The sequence below is a fragment of the Genypterus blacodes genome, unplaced genomic scaffold (assembly GCF_046128005.1).
Source record: "Genypterus blacodes isolate CSIRO-AG114 ecotype Tasmania unplaced genomic scaffold, CSIRO-AGI_Gbla_v1 ptg000054l_1, whole genome shotgun sequence".
NCBI lineage: Eukaryota > Metazoa > Chordata > Actinopteri > Ophidiiformes > Ophidiidae > Genypterus > Genypterus blacodes.
In genome coordinates, this window is record NW_027466866.1 from 2,597,267 (window position 1) to 2,615,012 (window position 17,746).

The window sequence follows — 17,746 nt, forward strand, 5'->3', positions numbered from 1 at the left end:
TAGAAGAGAGTTATATATTTGATTTGTTGTAATTGATTGTATAATAGGAAACCAGGAGGCCTCTTATTAAACTTAATACCAATGAGACGCTCCATTCATGTCCTCCAAGCTGGACCAATGATGGAAAGATGAGTAGGGCTGCATATAGAAGAAATTGAAAAATCCCTCATTAAGATATTTTTGAAAGAAAAAAAAAACAAATTTTTCGGAGAATCATTAAAATCACATTTCCTAACCTTTTGAGTAATCCTGCAATGGTAAACAAAAACAGTATTAGTTCCTCTTGTTAATCAGTATGTTTAGTATTTGTTCAAGACCTGCTGTGTAATTACAGTATGAGGTGAGTGCAGAATAATAACAATAATATTTAATCATTCAATTGGTGATGAAATCAGCATCTCGGTCTGAGTAAGTACATTAATTGCGGTTTAATCGGTTGAATAAGTTCTAAAGCTCATGTAAAGGCAGTAGCAGATACTCTCCTGCCGCGTTCCAGCCTCTTATGCGGGGCCACCACACAGTCTGAGAACCAGCGAACGAACCTCCTGTAACATCGTAGGTGAGTAGAGGGTGGATGCATATATTTGTTTATTTTTTTAAACCAGGACGTCATTTTAAAGTCCCCTTCTCTGCACTCGATCAGCTGATGCAGTGAGCGAATGTATGGACGGGTCGTTCTTTAAAGTTGCTCCCGGCCCAGCTGTGTGTGTGTATTGAGTGTGTTTGTGTGAACGAGTCGATAGAGAGAGAGACCGGGGAGTCGTTACCACAGCTGACTGGCGTTTTACGGCTGTGTCCGCATGGCAACCGCGGGCTGTGTACGCGACACACGGCAGAGGCGACTTTACCGAGCAACACCCGAGGCGAAGACGGATCACCCAGACGCACCTTCCTCTTCCTCACGCAGCTGCACCTGAACGCCGCAGACGGTGCGCGGTGGAGAGACGCGTTAATGCGGCGCACACTGACAGGTGAGGAGACGGAGTGTGTGTGCGTGTGTGTGTGTACCATATCCTGCTATATGTGGGGGGATGATGGACGGCCTCTGTCGCGCTGCATGCCACCCATCGTCTGCACCGTCACCTCTGTGTGTGTGTGTGTGTGTGTGTCTGTGTGTGTGTGTGTGTGTTGGTGCCACGCCGAGTAAACAAGGTGTATCTGACTGCGCAAAGTGCTGTGAGACGGCCAGGTTGTGTGCCGCAGCACCGCTATAGCACGTGTGTGTGTGTATGTGTGTGTTAGCAGGGAGGAGAAGGGAGAAGGGCGGTGCCACCTTCTGCTCCTCTACCTCGCTTTGCACCTACACACACACACACACACACAGACACACTTCATGTATTATAGAGAGCTGCTCCATTTCTGCAGCAGCCTCCATGCTGAGTGCAGTGATTAACGCTTCACAAGCCTGCAACTGTAGTCATCTTTGGCGGAATGGTGGCAGAAGTTGAAACCTTATATCTATAACATCATCATCTATATGAGAGCAGACATATTGGAAGCCCCGGGGAATCAATATGGATGTAAGATAAGAAATGCAGTTAGAAAACACTATCTTGAATCGTTTCAATGCTTCAGATTCTCTCCTTCTCTCAGTTGGCTGAGCTGCCATCACTGATCCGTCACCATGACGGCAGAGGAGTCCATCAACGTCAAGGAGGCCGAGGTGATCAAGCTCATGCTGGACTTCCTGAACTCCAGGAAGCTGCACATCAGCATGCTGGCCCTGGAGAAGGAGAGCGGCGTCATCAACGGCCTCTACTCAGACGACATGCTCTTCCTCAGGTATTCATACGGCTTCATGTGACGGCCAGACATTAGAAATGTATCATAGGGGACCTGGGTGATTTAAATGGCTCCCAATATGGTTGCATTGTCCTCCATAATAGTGCATTAACTGTTGGCCGGCCCCTGTTCTGTGCTCATTTCAACAGGCAGCTCATTCTAGATGGCCAGTGGGATGAGGTGACGCAGTTCATCCAACCTTTAGAAGGCATGGAGAAGTTTGACAGGAAGAGGTAAGAAACGTAACAGCCGATGATGTCATCATGAGCCTGGTGTCAATTTTCCTTACATGACAATTCACTTACTTAAGACAAAGACTAGGCTGTTTGATAGACACACACACAGAGAGACAGAGCCGTGGATTGAAGTTGCATTCAATGTCTCACTGACTGAAATTCATCAACCGACCCCTATCGTCCCCTTCAGCTTTTTATTGCATTTGTATTCATTTCCAATAAGCAAACAAACAGACAAGAAGTGGGAAGCCCTTAGTAGTGAAATCAGGTTAAGTGTTCTAAGAATCATGTCACACTGTTGTCAGCAGAATGGAAGTGTGATTTAAGAGATTTTAAGATGAATGGTGAATTAAATGATCTAATATTTGTGTTCCCAGGTTCCGCTACATCATTCTGAAGCAGAAGTTTCTGGAAGCACTGTGTGTGAATAACGCCATGTCTGCTGTTGAAGACCCTCAGAATGTGTGTATAGAATGGAAATCCAATCTTTTTTCACAAACGCATTAATGTTCCTTCATCTTGCTCTTGTGCACAACCCTCCATTGTTGGTCTGTGTGTGTACAGTGTGTATGTACTGGTGTATGACTTTGTCTCCTGTCTCCAGCTCGAGTTAACCATGCAAGAGGCCGTCAAGTGCCTCCACAGTCTGGAGCAGTTCTGTCCGGCCAAAGAGGACTACAGCAAGCTGTGCCTCCTCCTCACCCTGCCGCGCCTCACACACCACGCCGAGTTCAAAGACTGGAACCCGAGCACGGCGCGAGTCCATTGCTTTGAGGAGGCCTGCGTCATGGTGGCTGAATTCATCCCCGCCGACAGGAAGCTGAGCGAGGCAGGCTTCAGGGCCAGTGGGAACAGACTCTTCCAGCTGCTCATCAAAGGGATCCTGTACGAGTGCTGTGTGGAGTTCTGTCAGGTAACATCACCTCTCCAAACATTAACAAAAGGCTCCAGGTCCCTAACCTGTGGGAATTGTGAGGGAATTGTGAAATGACCTGGAATTCTGTGCAAACTCAGCGAAAGTGATTTTTTTATGACATCATACTGGTTACTTCCTGTTGGATTTGAAACTTAAAGCCTCCCAACTACCTTTTGAGTGAATATACACACCAAGCTTTCAGGAATGGTTTTAGTTTTTCCACTTCTCACTCTTGTGACATACGGATCAGATATGCTGGTTATACTTAGGGAGCATCTGCCAGGCGAATTACATCATTCTGTTATAAGCTGAAACTTGGAAACAACCATTGCCAATGGCCTTGTGCGAGGATGGGGATGATGACACTTGATAAAAGGAGATAGGAAGCGACGCTCACGTTCAGCAGTTTCTTCCTATGGTGGTAACAACAAATAGTGCTGACGAGTGCTTTTTCATGCTTTGCAAAAGTCAGCTACTTTATTTTCGCTCCCCCTGCTGATTCAAGTTCTAACTTGGCAGGATGACAAGATAACGAAGCTCTATGCAACAAACCAGCTTTGTTTGAGTCGATGTTACTTTTGTTCACTGCTGAAACCTCAAGAGCAGATTGTATCCCGACCAATCACCTCTGTGGTAAATGGTTTGAGCTCTTTGACCTTAATGTTTCCTTACATCAGCAAAACCTAACCATTCTATCCACACCTTGCAGAGTAAAGCCACAGGCGAGGCGATCACAGAGGGCGAGGTGTTGCTCGCCGTGGACTTGCTTTGCGGGAACGGCTGTGATGAGCTGGATTTGTCACTGCTGTCATGGCTGCAGAACCTGGCGCCCAGTGCCTTCTCCTGTGCCTTCCAGCAGAAGACCCTCAGCATGCACGTGGACCGGCTGGTGAAGCCCAGCAAGGCCGGCCACGCTGACCTCCTCACTCCCTTGATCACCCGGCTGTCCCCTCACACCACCTCGCCGCTCCACCAGAGGCCACATTCAGCCGACACCTACATGTCCAGATCCCTCAACCCGGTTTTGGACGGGCTGTCCCACGGTCTAGCAGCCCAAGACAAGAGAGGCATGGAGGGAAACGTAAAGTCTGCCCTCAGTCGGAGCCTAGTGGAGAATAATGTGCATCAGCAAGATGATTCACCTGAGAAGTAAGGATTTTATTCCTTTATTTATCTAGGATGCCGGCAGCAAGATATATGAAAAGTAACACACATTATTAAATTGAACATTTCTTATGAATTACAGTGACGTGTGCTGGAGCCTGCAGCTGTTAGGAAACGTAGTGCTGTATAATATTAAAGCCCCTGGTAGATATTTCTCCCTGTAACATTTTCAAGCTGTTTCAGTCTGAGTGCTTTACCCTGAAGTGTTAGGACAGTGATGTAAACATGATATAATGATGTGAGTTTTTAGGTCATTTACACACAGCAGCAGCAAACATTTGCTCTTGCTCAGCTGGCTGTGCTGCAACACCTCGATGATGATGATGAGCACAGGACCTTCATCATATTGTTCTTCTCACCCGCTTACAAACGTGCACTTTGTTTTGTAGCACATGTTGTTCTAGTTCTCTTGGCATCAAACTGAACATAGTTTAGTTCCCTTGGCTCACCAGCGGCATGTTGGCATCCTGTCTCTGATGTGTCCTTTGAAATAAGTTAATGCCGATTTTGACGAATTGGATGAAGCTCATTTTACAACTACGCAGCCGTGTCGTCCTGTCTGCAGGAAGCAGCCACATGATAGCGCCAACGCCACACGCACCCCGCTGACCCCCGGGAGAGATGGTGGACCCCCCTGCAGCACAGAAACAAAGGAGGTAATGACAACTGCAGAGAGAACACAGTGCTATGTGCTGATCACATTAGAGACATCATATAATAACCAAACAAACATCCCTCTGAGATCACGAATATAAAATGTTTTAGCAATGTGGAGTTCCTGCTTTGGTTCTTCAAGATCTGTCTTATGAATCTATAAGAATAAATTGATACGGTTGTCTGCCTGATCCACCGGAGTGCTCCCACCTCCCCACCACCACAGAGCCCTTACTCCAGATTTAAGATAACTACAATAGATTGCCCCTGAACCCCTGTGCTTGTCTGTCTCCTCGCCTCCTCGCCTCCTCACAGCCACCCACCATAAATCCTTGCTCATGTCTCTTACACGCCGACCGAGGAAGATTGGAGCCCTCCTGCCCCTGTCACCTGATGGGAGGTAGCAGATGAGCTCACAACACCGCCGTAGGGGGGCCAAGGGGGTGAGGTCATGGACAGAGGAGGCTACATAATTTTGGTTGAATGGGCAGTCGTACCCAAGATGCCCTGCTGCCTCTGTCATAGCTCAATTTTATGCATCCTAGGTCCCAAAGTGGCTTTAGATTGGATAGTGTGTGTGTGTGTGTGTGTGTGTGTGTGTGTGTGTGTGTGTGTGTGTGTGTGTGTGTGTGTGTGTGTGTGTGTGTGTGTGTGTGTGTGTGTGTGTGTGTGTGTGTGTGTGTGTGTGTCAACCATGGGATAGAATGTCCTTGGAAACTTTTTATGGTACAGATTATCAAGGGCGAGGCCGTGAGCGTTGAAAAGCTGCGAGTGGCTTGTGGCCAGAGTGTGTTACCATTGTGTGTGCGCGTGTGTGTGCACGCGCGGGCGCTGTTAAATGCTGAATCATATAGGGTGGCTACCAGGACATATTTTACATCTTGTAACAAACAACAAACGCGTTCCTTTGTGCAGGCACATGGGTGTAAACGTTTATATATCATAATTATACATATGCAGCTGAAGGTGTCGTCGTAAAAGTATCTTAATGACTTATGTTCTATCTTTAAATCTTCCCCTTTATGTTGGTGTTGTTAAGCTGTGACATACTTCAAAAAGCAGAGGACACAATTGAAATCTATGGAAATTCTTTGTGGCAAACTATTCACAAATACAAGGGTTTCCATAAAGAAGTGATACTGATGGTGAAGTACTGAGATGTGCTGGTTTGGTCCCAGGTGACACTCAAGTACAGCTTTGCATCATGAACCTCGTCACACTTTGTATTGTAAACAGGTGCACAAAAAGCCTTAAATTGAGTTTGTTTGCATATTAGGTCACTGTTTGTGTGTATGTATGTTCAGTGTTGTGATTCCACAGAGCAGATCCAAGAGTACTACAGGCAGCGTCTCCGCGTGCAGCAGCATCTGGAGCAGAAGCAGCAGCAGCGGCAGCTTTATCAGCAGATGCTGCTGGAGGGAGGAGTGAAACCTCAGGACGGAGCCCAGAACAACCTCACTGAGACCTTCCTCAGCAGGCAAGGCCCTCCTCAGCAGGCAGACAGTGTTACACTTTTGGATGAGTCAACAACAGTAACTTACTGACTCAGCAGCTTGGCTTTGTTTTATGGGAGAATGTGGTCTTGGTTAAGAACTGTATCTAGGTCATATCATCACTTGAACTCACACACACCAACATATTACCATAGCACACCTTCACTGCAACCTCATTGAGTCACTGAATTCTCAATTTGCTCTCTAGATCGATCCAGAAGTTGGAGGAGATGAACGTGGGCATCGACCACCGAGGAGATGAAGCAGCGACACATCTGGGTCAACACTGGAACGGAGTGGCAGCCGATACCACCGCCTCCAGCCCGGGGGCCACCAATGCCACCAATGCCAGCCTCACCCCAAACACCGGCCCACTAGAGGACAAGCCGGGTGGTGGCACCAGCAGCACCCCGCTCAGAACAGGGAGCCAGGCCGTGCCTTCCTTCAACGAGTCTCCTGTTCCCACCGGCCAGAGGTGAGAGCCTAGAGAGTGTGTGACGTCGACTTTTGACATCGCTAGATACATATTTACAATTTTCTTCATTTATGATCAATCTCTAAAGGTAAACATCACAACAATTGCAGAATAATCAGGACAGATGATCAAGTCAGTAGACTGTAGAGAGCCAGAATACAAGAGCATTACACAGATGAGTTCACCTGAGGTTACTCACATGTGACAGCAGTGTATTGTTCATCAAACAAATGACATCTGGAATGTTCCTGCTGCTATACTGATTGGACTGCTTCATGTGTTTTGCATACTTTCAGGATGCTTTGCAAAGGCAAGGCAACTTATAGAGCATATGTCGCACCCCAGTGAGACTCTTAATGCCACTGACATTTTTAGATGCAGTGACAGGATTTAAAATGAATGCATATAAATACATTTAAGAATAAAGGAATAAAATCAATTGTATTTTAGTGCAATGCAATGCTATATACAAACGTATGCACATACATTTCTGTGCCTTGTGTGATTACTTTCCAGTGCTGAAGGGATCACAGCTCCTTGCCCCACAGCCCAGGAGGACTCTGGCTGCTCTGCCACACGTAGCACATCGCAAGAGGTACAGTAAAACTCCAATACGTGCTCTCACTAACATGCATTCAAGAACTGAAAATTGTGGATGTCAATCATAGTGTTTCTCAAGGATCGTGTTTCATTCGTATACAGCTGGGAAAGACTAAAACGCAGTATGTTAAAGTGAACCAACTTGAGGACACACAGGCTGTGCGTGCTGTGGCCTTCCACCCATCAGGGGGACTCTACGCTATAGGATCCAATTCTAAGACCCTGAGAGTGTGTGCTTACCCTGAAACACTGACCATCAGGTAGGCAGGAAAAGATTGCAATTTCTTCCACCATATAATTTAGTATATACTACAGTAAATACAGTTTAACAGTAAATTCCTTTTCCACTCTTTGTTGGCTTGCTCAGTGGCTCTGGTGCAGTCAAGCAGCCGGCGGTGCGATTCAGGAGGAACAAACATCACAAAGGTTCCATCTACTGCGTAGCCTGGAGTCACTGTGGGCAGCTGCTGGCAACCGGCTCCAATGATAAATATGTCAAAGTTCTGCCTTTCAACGCAGACAGCTGCAACGCCACAGGTACTATTTGTGTGTGTAATGTTACAGGGTTTCTCACTCTAATTACTCACTGGCTTGTGATTAATTCCCAACTGTAAGCTGTGTTTGAGTGCATCCATCAGTCATCCATTGATCTACTTCATTTCTCTTTCCAGCAAAGTGATTAAGGTGGACTCATACTGAAGTGGAGATAACCCTCTGTGTTTTCCGTCTTTCAGGTCCAGACCTTGAGTTTAGCATGCATGATGGTACCATCAGAGACCTGGCCTTCATGGAGGGCCCTGAGAGTGGAGGCTCCATCTTAATCAGCGCTGGGGCCGGAGACTGCAACATCTACACTACCGACTGTCAGAGAGGGCAGGGCCTTCACGCCTTGAGCGGGCACACTGGTACACTTACAGCATCTCTTTCCTTACAACAGCCATGAGGGAACCCCTGTTTCAGTGTAGAGTTTACAGAAAAACAGAAGGCAGTTAAACTCCAGGGGTTTAAATTGCACATTGTTGTTTTTCTGACTACAACAACATACATGGCTGCAACAGTCAGAAAGAGAATGACTTCAGCAGGGGTGAAGTAAAATCTGTTGCTCAGACCTCTTTAAGTATCTTAACCCAACTGTGACATTGACAGGTCACATTCTGACACTGTATACGTGGGGAGGGTGGATGATCGCCTCCGGCTCCCAGGATAAGACGGTCCGATTCTGGGACTTGCGGGTGCCCAGCTGTGTGCGTGTGGTGGGCACCTCGCTGCATGGCACAGGTGAGTCACAACCCACCAAACGGTAACCACCTAAGAAGTCTTGGAATGTTTTATTCCCCACAACAAAAGACTTCAGATACCCTATTTTATCACAAGCAATATTTTCCAGCTAAAAGAGTAATTAGGAATTCAAGTGCTCTTGCCGGTTTTTGGCCAGTCACACCACACATTTCTTACAGGAAGTGCGGTAGCGTCAGTGGCAGTGGATCCGAGCGGGCGCCTGCTGGCTACCGGTCAGGAGGACAGTACCTGCATGCTGTACGACATCAGAGGAGGCCGCATCGTCCAGACGTACCGTCCCCACAGCAGTGACATTCGCTCCGTGCGCTTCTCACCTGGAGCCCATCATCTCCTGACTGGCTCCTACGACAACAAAATCATCATCACTGACCTTCAAGGTAGCAACATGTGCATCCTCTCACACACCCCTTTTGGCCTGGAGGGAATCAGGAAGTCATTCTATATAGTGCCTCTATCTGCTTATTTACTTTAGTATAGGGTCAAGTTACACAGGTTAGGATGAAATTAAGCCCTTTGAGATTTATGGCAGGTAATACTAATTCGGCAATAATATAAAACTCCAACCAGAACACAAATGAGACATTACACTGTCAGATAGTTTGAGGAGAAAAGTGACATTTGGTAATGTTTGTCTTGTCTCTGACCCTAGGTGACCTAACAAAGCCCCTTCCCCAAACCGTGGCAGGGGAGCATTGGGACAAAGTGATCCAGTGCAGGTGGCACCCCCACGAACAGTCCTTCCTCTCCTCGTCTGCAGATCGAACCGTCACCCTGTGGGCTCCGGGCCACTGATTCCTGCACGAGACGTGGAATACACCGACAACAGCAGCAAGCACAAAAACATACTGATGAAGTACTGTGGGTTTTCTGTGTGTGTGTGTTTCTTCAGATGTCTGAGTGAATATTTTGCTGCGTGTGCAAACATTTAGTAAATATGTGTGCATTTTTGGCTTCGCAGCTGATGAAATCCCGTGTGTAATTGAAGTTAAATGGATTAAAACACATTTTAAATTAGTTGTAAGCACTTAACAAAAAGCAGTGTGCGTATGTGTGTGTGTGTGTGTGTGCGCGCACTCTTGGCTTTTGTAGATAGCAGGTACATAAATGGTAAAACTAGTCCAGTGAGCGATGACTGCACACACGTCTTAAAATTTGTCTAGATTGTTTCGACAATGCCAAACTAATTAATATTGAACATTGTCAGAAAGTCACTTAAGTTTAGTTAAAGTCAACTTAAATGTGTCTTAAGAACAGAGCAAAACACCTCACAAACAACACACATAGAAACTTTCAGAATATGTCAGATGTAGTTTTTCTGCCTTTAAGCGACAATTGGTCCTGAATGTTTCTCATCTGGCCCAATGTGACATTTTCAGCTGAGAAAAATCTTGTACATCTTTTTCAACTCACCGATTCAATTCGTTTTTAGATGGCAGTTGCAGTTTTTGCGTGAGAGCCAGTTGTTGTCAGACATTTTGTGCCTTCAGACTGACTCAGCTCTGTGGCTCTGCTTAATTGGCTGCACCTGTTGATGATAAACAATCAGCACGCTTATAACTTCTTCATTCATTTAGGTAAGAAACCAGACATTTTTCAGGCTTGTAGACTTCATTCTTTCAGGTTTAGAAGGGGTTGAGGTAGAATATAACACAAGTGTGTTTCGTAATATTAAATTCACATATTTTGCTATCTGGATCTGGATTGCGTCAACATTTCAATTTGGGGAATTTGAATGTCTCTTAGTATGTGAAATAGCCATAACTTCAAGGGATGGATAGAAGCTAAGAATTCAGAAAAAACCAACAACAACGTGTTTTTACATTTCAAATAATTGGAATGAGTTCTCAGTAAGAGCAATGTGAAAGTGTATCAGTGTCTGCTCCAAACTACTCAAAGTGATTAGTTGCAGGTTTTTGTGTATCAAGTGTTTGGGGTTTTGGGATAGAAACAAGTCCAAACATTTCATGTCCACCATTCAAACCTGCGGGGATTTAGTCCTTCAGAAAACAGCTTTAAACTTTGAATGACTCCTATGATGTAAAACATTTTTCAAAGTCCCTTTTTGGCAAAAACACAGGCAATGCGCACAGATGTCTCCTTGTATCATATTGTACACACTTCTGTATGATTCACCATGATATGTTTAGTAGCACCATGTATTTTGTAAGACTGATTAAAGAATGGGCACCATGAGTTTTTTTGTTCTGCAAATCTCTTTACTATAATTTAAGAGTTTTTATTTCAACCAAGAATAAGAACACATAGTTTTAAGGAAAATCAAGCTGTACTTCTGTATGTGCACTTGTTGTTGGGACACCCCTTCCCAATTGGTAAATGAATGGATTAATTGCGGAGGAAATGAATCAAACCCACTTCTATTTGAAGTAGTGAACTCTGTCACATTAACCCTTTGCACTCTGCGTTAAAGAGATGTACACAAACAATTACTAAATAACAGACTAATGACTGAATTTATGCAATAATGAAATCAATGTGTGGCAGAATCAACATATGATGAAATTTAAGACAGATTATGATTATAAATGAGCAATGGGGAATGATGAATTTGCATTGAACAAACAAGACTATTGTCTGTGTCGGTCTCATCCATTTCTGAACCCCCGATCTTGCCTGTTATGTCTTCATTTCGAGTTTCCCTACTCTCTGATTAAGAAACCAGACCACTGCCAAGCTGAAGGTTTGTAGGTTTTATTAGATCTATTAGAGCAAACAAATGAAAAAATGTTCCTGCTTTGATGGATGACACAACCTGTCAGTCACACCTCATCGGCAGTTCATAAACGGAATGCTGAACTGAGAGAACACTTGAACAACCACTGCTACACACATGGTTCTGAGAGCTCTGGTAAGACACAATTTATTTATTGACTTCTACACACAAGTAGAGCAAATCATTTTCTAAGCTTTGTTGAAACTAAAAACTTAAAATAAAGTTTTTTTTCTTTTTTCTTTTTTCTTTTACACGCCAAATGTCATTGATATTTATTTGAACAAATGAAGTGTTGAACAATGTTATTATGAGGAACTTTGTTTTGCAAATTTCAATTGTGTTGATTCATAAACTGCAACTGCCACATGTTAATTTTCAAAAAGTATACTATAGTAATAGAATTTCTACATCTTCAGTATATACGGTATATTCTATTTCTTTCAGCTATTTATTGTATTAAATTATTTGTCTTTCTATTATTATTCTAAAATCTGTTATTAACATGCTTTGCTTTTTCAGATTGGTGTCAACTCAGCAAGTCAGACTGCATTATAAGGTTCTTAGGGACACCAAAATGAGTGAGCCAGAGGATAAGAACCAAAAGGACGGAGACAGCAGTCAAGATAAAGACGACACCAAAGAGGAACCAAGAAAGGTTAGTGTGGCACGAAGACATTCAGTCTGAATTCACTAAAGGTAATGTAATGTAATGTAATGTAATGTAATGACTAAGGGTAAGAAGAAGCATGATTATATTTTTGAGGAATTGTCCAGTGTGCAAATCCACTGAGGCATTGGGGATTATTATTATTCATCATTATGTATGTACTGTATGTATGTATGTATGTATGTATGTATGTATGCATGTATGTAAAAAAGAAAAAAAGGACACCATAACAATGCTTGTTAGATACAAAGAAAGAATGAAAACCTACTGGCCTCATAAGAATCATAGTGTGTATAGTTGTGTTTATATTTTGCGATCAAACATTTGGTTTGAAGGTAGATTCTCATTGTGATTTCTGTATCTGCTCCTGTTATTAAATCCTTAACATGTCCCACACCAACAGATCACACTGTGTCTGCTGAGCACTGCCTTCTTTACCTGCATTGGTTCGTCATTTCTGTACGGATACAATTTGTCAGTGGTCAATGCTCCTGCTCCCGTGAGTGAAATCATTTGTTATGTATTTTGTATTTTACTTTCTCTATTGATTCTACTGTGCTTTATGTCACTTAGGTTAGTTGTCTGCTTGTTTCAGGTTTTAACATCACGTCAACATTGTGTATTTCTGTCTCCTTCAGTTTATAAAGAGTTTTATAAACAGGACATGGATTGAGAAGTATGGGACACCAGTTAGCACTGAGACAGTCACTCTATTGTGGTCTATAACCGTCTCCATATTGTCCATTGGGGGGCTTATTGGATCTATTCTTGTCAATTTCCTGCTTAAAGCTCTTGGAAGGTGAGTAAGACTACAAAAATATGTGTTTGAAGTGTATATTTTATATAAATACGTTTAAGATGGCAGGTTGATAACACAGAATGTCTTTCTGCATGGTAGGAGAGGCACCTTGCTTGTCAATAACAGCTTTTCACTGGCGTCTGCTGTGTTGCTGTCGACAGCGGAGAAGGCTCACTCTTTTGAGATGCTCATTGTTGGGCGCTTTATGATTGGAACATATGGAGGTGAGAGTCTGCTGAATAAAAGGAGTTATATTGTTTTTAAGTGAGAAAAACAACTGCTACACTGCTGTCTCTCTTTCTATATGTCTATAAGGTAAAAGTTTTGTGTTTTCTATTTCAGGTGTCTCTCTCAGTGTCCAAAACATGTACTTAGTAGAATGTTCACCCAGACATATCCGAGGCGCCATAACTATGTTTAGCAGTGTCATGGTTTCCTTGGGTGTGCTTGTTGGGCAGATAATAAGTCTCCGTGAGATATTTGGACAGGTAAGAGTATACAAATATGTTGTTAATCTTGTCCACATATAAAAAAAAAAGTAAAAAGTTTACACCATGACATCTAAATCTATTATATAAATAGATCTATTGTATAAATATGAAGCGCGTGTATGTCCTGAAGACAATCACCATCAATTATATATAATTATAACAAACCAATTAATCTCATCAGTTTTGAAATAATTGAGAGTATATTGTCAGTTGGGTTTCTGCGATGCATGCCATAGTATCAGATCATCTTAGCTATTTAAAAGAGTGGATACATGTTGTCAAGTATGTAACTGTAAATAACAGTAACAATGGAAAAACAGGCAGTTCAATGTCGGTGCATAAATGAGTGGTTTAAATTCATTGTTTAACCTCATTGTCTGTGGTTACAGGAGTCCAGGTGGAATTTCCTGTTTGCAGTTATTGCCATACCTGCATTGGTGCAGCTGGGTGGGCTGTTCTTCATGCCTGAGAGCCCTCGATACCTGCTGATGGAGAAGAACGATGAGGCTGCTGCAGAAAGAGGTGCATTGCTGTTTATTCAGACTGTAAGCAAAATGTGAAACTGTTGCAAGGTGTTTTGCTGCACTCTTGGTTCTGAGCTGACTGTGCTAAGCCTGGAGTCTTGATATACTGTTCTGGACTCAGCCCTCAAGAGATTCCACGGAAAAGAAGATGTGACTACAGAGGTGGAAGAAATCCAAATGGAGCGCCAGAACAATCTTCAAGTTGTTTCCGTTCTGCAGTTACTGAGGGACAGGACTGTCCGCTGGCAGTTGATCACTGGCATTGTCCTGCTGGTTTCTTTAAAGCTGTCTGGTGTCGTAGCTGTGAGTAATTACACAAGCAAGAATATGTGATTTTAATCCCTTTATCTTCTCGTTGATCTATTAAAATATATAATTTCACACTCCTTACCTTGGGCCCCCATCACACATACACATTGCTGACTGCTCACACATGAATGGTATGAAAATGAAATCTTGAGGTGACATAAAATGCCCACATACTGTGAATAATGTGTTTCCTATGTCCCCTTGAATTAATGTACGTACTCTAAAAGAACATTCTTTTATATGTGTTACTATAACAGATATAAAAGTGTATTGCTACTGTATTGATTGTTATTGACCTTTTCTCGGTTCTTGTTCTTCCAGGTTTTATACTACACCAATGTCATCCTAACTGATGCTGGTATCTCAGGGAACATGGCCACCTACATTACTCTCAGCATTGGTGGCACAGAGGTCATTTTTGCATCTTGTAGTGTGAGTAAACAACATAACAGGACCTACCAAGAGCATTAGGTCATTTTAGAATGATAATTAACATATGAATGGTGTTCTGTATATAATCAGAATGACTTAGTATTATTGCATGTTAGGGAATACAACACACAGACTCACAGATAGGATTATCAGGTTTAAGACGGATCCAGCTAGAGTTCTGAACCACTGCATGCGAAGCAGGGAAATGACAAAGAATACAGAGTAGTAGGACATTCTTACACCATCTCCTAGAGTCTACCATATGGGGATGGCAGAAGCTCAGTCCATAGGGGACCCCAGCTTGGGAACTGGAGGGTCTCTATTATTGGGTTGTTGTTGGGTTATGTACTACTGCATCATTAAGAGGCCATTGTATTGCAAATAACTTTATAACTCAATCATCTTCCCCAGAATGTTCTGGTTGAGCGTGTTGGGAGACGCATTCTGATTATAGTTGGCTTGGCTGGCATGGCTGTCTGCTATGGTCTTCTCACAGTCTTCCTCAGTATTGAGGTAAAGAACATCTAACACAATGATTTTCAATTGGTGTGCTGAGGAACACTGGTGTAAATGTACATGCTTGGTAAACATGAAACTCTCTCTATTTTTCCTCTAGCACATGGTGTCATGGATGCCTTACCTGAGTTTCGCCTGTATATTGGCTGTATTTGCTTTCGTCTGTTTGGGTCCAGGTAATGTTGCAAATATCCATTTTCTCTTCACTTTCCATTACCCTCACATTTCCTCAGAAGTAACTGGATGAGAGATTAAGATAGGAAATGATAAGGAAAAAGACGAGAGACAGAAGAGCAGTATCATAGAATGGGCTTGAATTAAACAAATGGCTACAGGCAGAAGGAATATGAAGTGAAGGTGATTGAGAAAATAAGATGCAGCTGGGAGATCACCTGATCTCCGAAACCTTGGAAGGAGAGAGAGAGGAGACTCAGCGCTACCAAGTGGCTTAACAGGGGATGTCAGAAGCTCAGGAAATGGAGAGGCCAGGACTGCTGACACTATACACTCTGCACCTCGCTTAGGACACTGCTGAAGCTAAACCAAGACCAACACGAGTCATCATGGCCTGCTGTTACATTTATAGACAACTGTTGATACATACGCTGCCAACAATTACAAACAGTTTAGCCCTGGTTGTTTGTCTGACTGTTGACATTTTGCCATGTAATAACCAGATCATGGTGTGATTTTTGAATGTGTGTTGTAAAACTGCTCAACACTGCTTGTGAGGGAACTCCAGTTTCACCTACAGTGTTTTGTTGAGTGGTGAAAACTTTACCATGTTTACACATTTCATCTCTTTTTTACTGAAACAATTCATTTCTTTTCCAGCTTCTGTTGCATTTGTCCTGGTCAGTGAACTGTTTGAACAATCCCACCGACCTGCAGCCTTCTCCATCTGTGGAAGTTTGTTTTGGCTGAGCGAGTTCACAATAGGCCTCGTCTTCCCTTTCATGCAGGTAAGTGTGTTTGAGTGCTTCTACCAAACATGTTCATCTGAACATGATTTGTAGATCAGAGACATAAATAAACTCTTTTGTGTTTTACAGGAGGCGTTACAGAACTATGTCTTCTTGGTGTTTGTGGTGGTGTGTACTGTGGCAGCAGTCTATCTGTTCTTCGTCCTCCCTGAGACCAAAAACAAAACTTTTGTAGAGATTAGCCAAAGCTTTGCCAAGAGAAACAAACTTTCCACAGTGCAACCAGACAAGCAGGAACAAACCATCTCCTCCATCTCTGACTCTGTGAGTCGGGCAGCACAAGATGTCAATTAACGGCTTACTTTCAATGACATGTTATGTCGTCGTAGTGGTATTGTCCTTGGGGTCATATTGACCATACCAATACATACTAAAAAAGTAGATAAAATATGTTTTCTTTCATCAAATGGTCTGAAATTTATAGGGGTTGTTTGGTACGAAGCTCTTCATGATTAGAAGAAATTTGAAGTCATTGGATTGAATTTTGGGTGTTTTATTGAATTTTATAACTCCTTTGCTCCTGGGGTGAAAATGGCCCCGAAGCACAAAGTGGTGTAATGGGGCAAAAAGTCACACCGTACTGCCCTCCAACACATCTTCGATCTTGGATGTTTGATGTGTGTGGTCAAGCTTGTCAATAATTATTTAATAATGGGACAACAACAAGAGGTATGGACAGCATGCAACGCCAGGTCCAGGGAACATGCAGGGATTTGGTGCGGCAGAAGCCCAAATCCCTGCCTTACTTTACCTACTTTTAAACAAGCTCTATTGGCCCTAAATTCCAAAATGAATGGAAAAATTTGTGGTGATGCGTTGGACTGGAGTCAGACTAAAGGTGTGCCATTTGTCTCTCAGTATTGGGAGGCAGTGGCTCAGTGGGTAGTGCTTCCGCTTGGGAACTGGAGGGTTGCCGGTCCAAACCCCTGTCGAGGTGCCCCTGAGCAAGGCACCGAACCATCAATTGCTCCCCCCTCTGCGAAGGGTGGTAATGTAATGTAAGTCGCTTTGGATAAAAGTGTCTGCCAAATGAATGTAATGTAATGTAATGTAATGTAAAATGAATTGAAAATGTACACTATATGCTTTAGATAACAGTCAAACAAGCCCAGAGGACAATAGGTGTATGTAAAATGGGAGGACATTACCAGGGTTAAATAGACAGCTAATTTTCAATGGCATGTTGTGATCAAATCCACTTTTCTTTGTCATAATGCACATTGCAGTCCTGTGGTTTTGGGTGGATAATGCTGCTTAACTTGTGACATGGAGAAGAGCTGATGATGATTTTTTTTAAATAAAATTGTCATCAGTAATGCATCAACTATAAACAATTATTGTGAAATAGTGTCTCTCTGATGATCTCACAGTTTTCTCCTTCAACATAAAGATAGCAATACATGAAACAAGATGATTGAATATGTGTGTCAAATCTGTGTGGACAACAAAAATGTGTATGTATCAAAAATTTTAAAGCCTTGTGACACATGAAAGGTTGTTCTATGCATGAAAGAAAGAAAGATTTAAACAACTGAGAAGGAATAAATGACACAAATCAGAGGCACATTGGGAACACCTGTGAACTGATTGAAAAATAAAAATAAAAATCTAAAATACACAAAAGAAACCAAGCGTACAATCACAATACTCACCCTGAATCAACTCAACAGGACTC

At 43.0% G+C, this 17,746-nt stretch overlaps 2 protein-coding genes across 2 annotated transcripts; both read left to right on the plus strand.

The window, feature by feature from the left end:
- The first annotated feature begins 1,624 nt into the window (after positions 1-1,624).
- On the plus strand, positions 1,625-9,411 carry LOC143001587 (WD repeat-containing protein 47-like). The gene is made up of 15 exons (XM_076151235.1): positions 1,625-1,782; positions 1,932-2,015; positions 2,396-2,480; positions 2,623-2,931; positions 3,644-4,083; positions 4,664-4,754; positions 6,057-6,229; positions 6,454-6,720; positions 7,237-7,315; positions 7,423-7,580; positions 7,688-7,857; positions 8,055-8,225; positions 8,467-8,598; positions 8,778-8,996; positions 9,269-9,411. Exons 1-15 carry the CDS (start codon positions 1,625-1,627, stop codon positions 9,409-9,411), a joined length of 2,679 nt encoding a protein of 892 aa, XP_076007350.1.
- A 2,513-nt stretch (positions 9,412-11,924) lies between these two features.
- On the plus strand, positions 11,925-16,365 carry LOC143001588 (solute carrier family 2, facilitated glucose transporter member 9-like). The gene is made up of 12 exons (XM_076151236.1): positions 11,925-12,005; positions 12,421-12,516; positions 12,656-12,816; positions 12,916-13,040; positions 13,159-13,304; positions 13,697-13,829; positions 13,953-14,134; positions 14,462-14,572; positions 14,984-15,085; positions 15,189-15,264; positions 15,923-16,050; positions 16,141-16,365. Exons 1-12 carry the CDS (start codon positions 11,925-11,927, stop codon positions 16,363-16,365), a joined length of 1,566 nt encoding a protein of 521 aa, XP_076007351.1.
- The last annotated feature ends 1,381 nt before the right edge of the window (positions 16,366-17,746 follow it).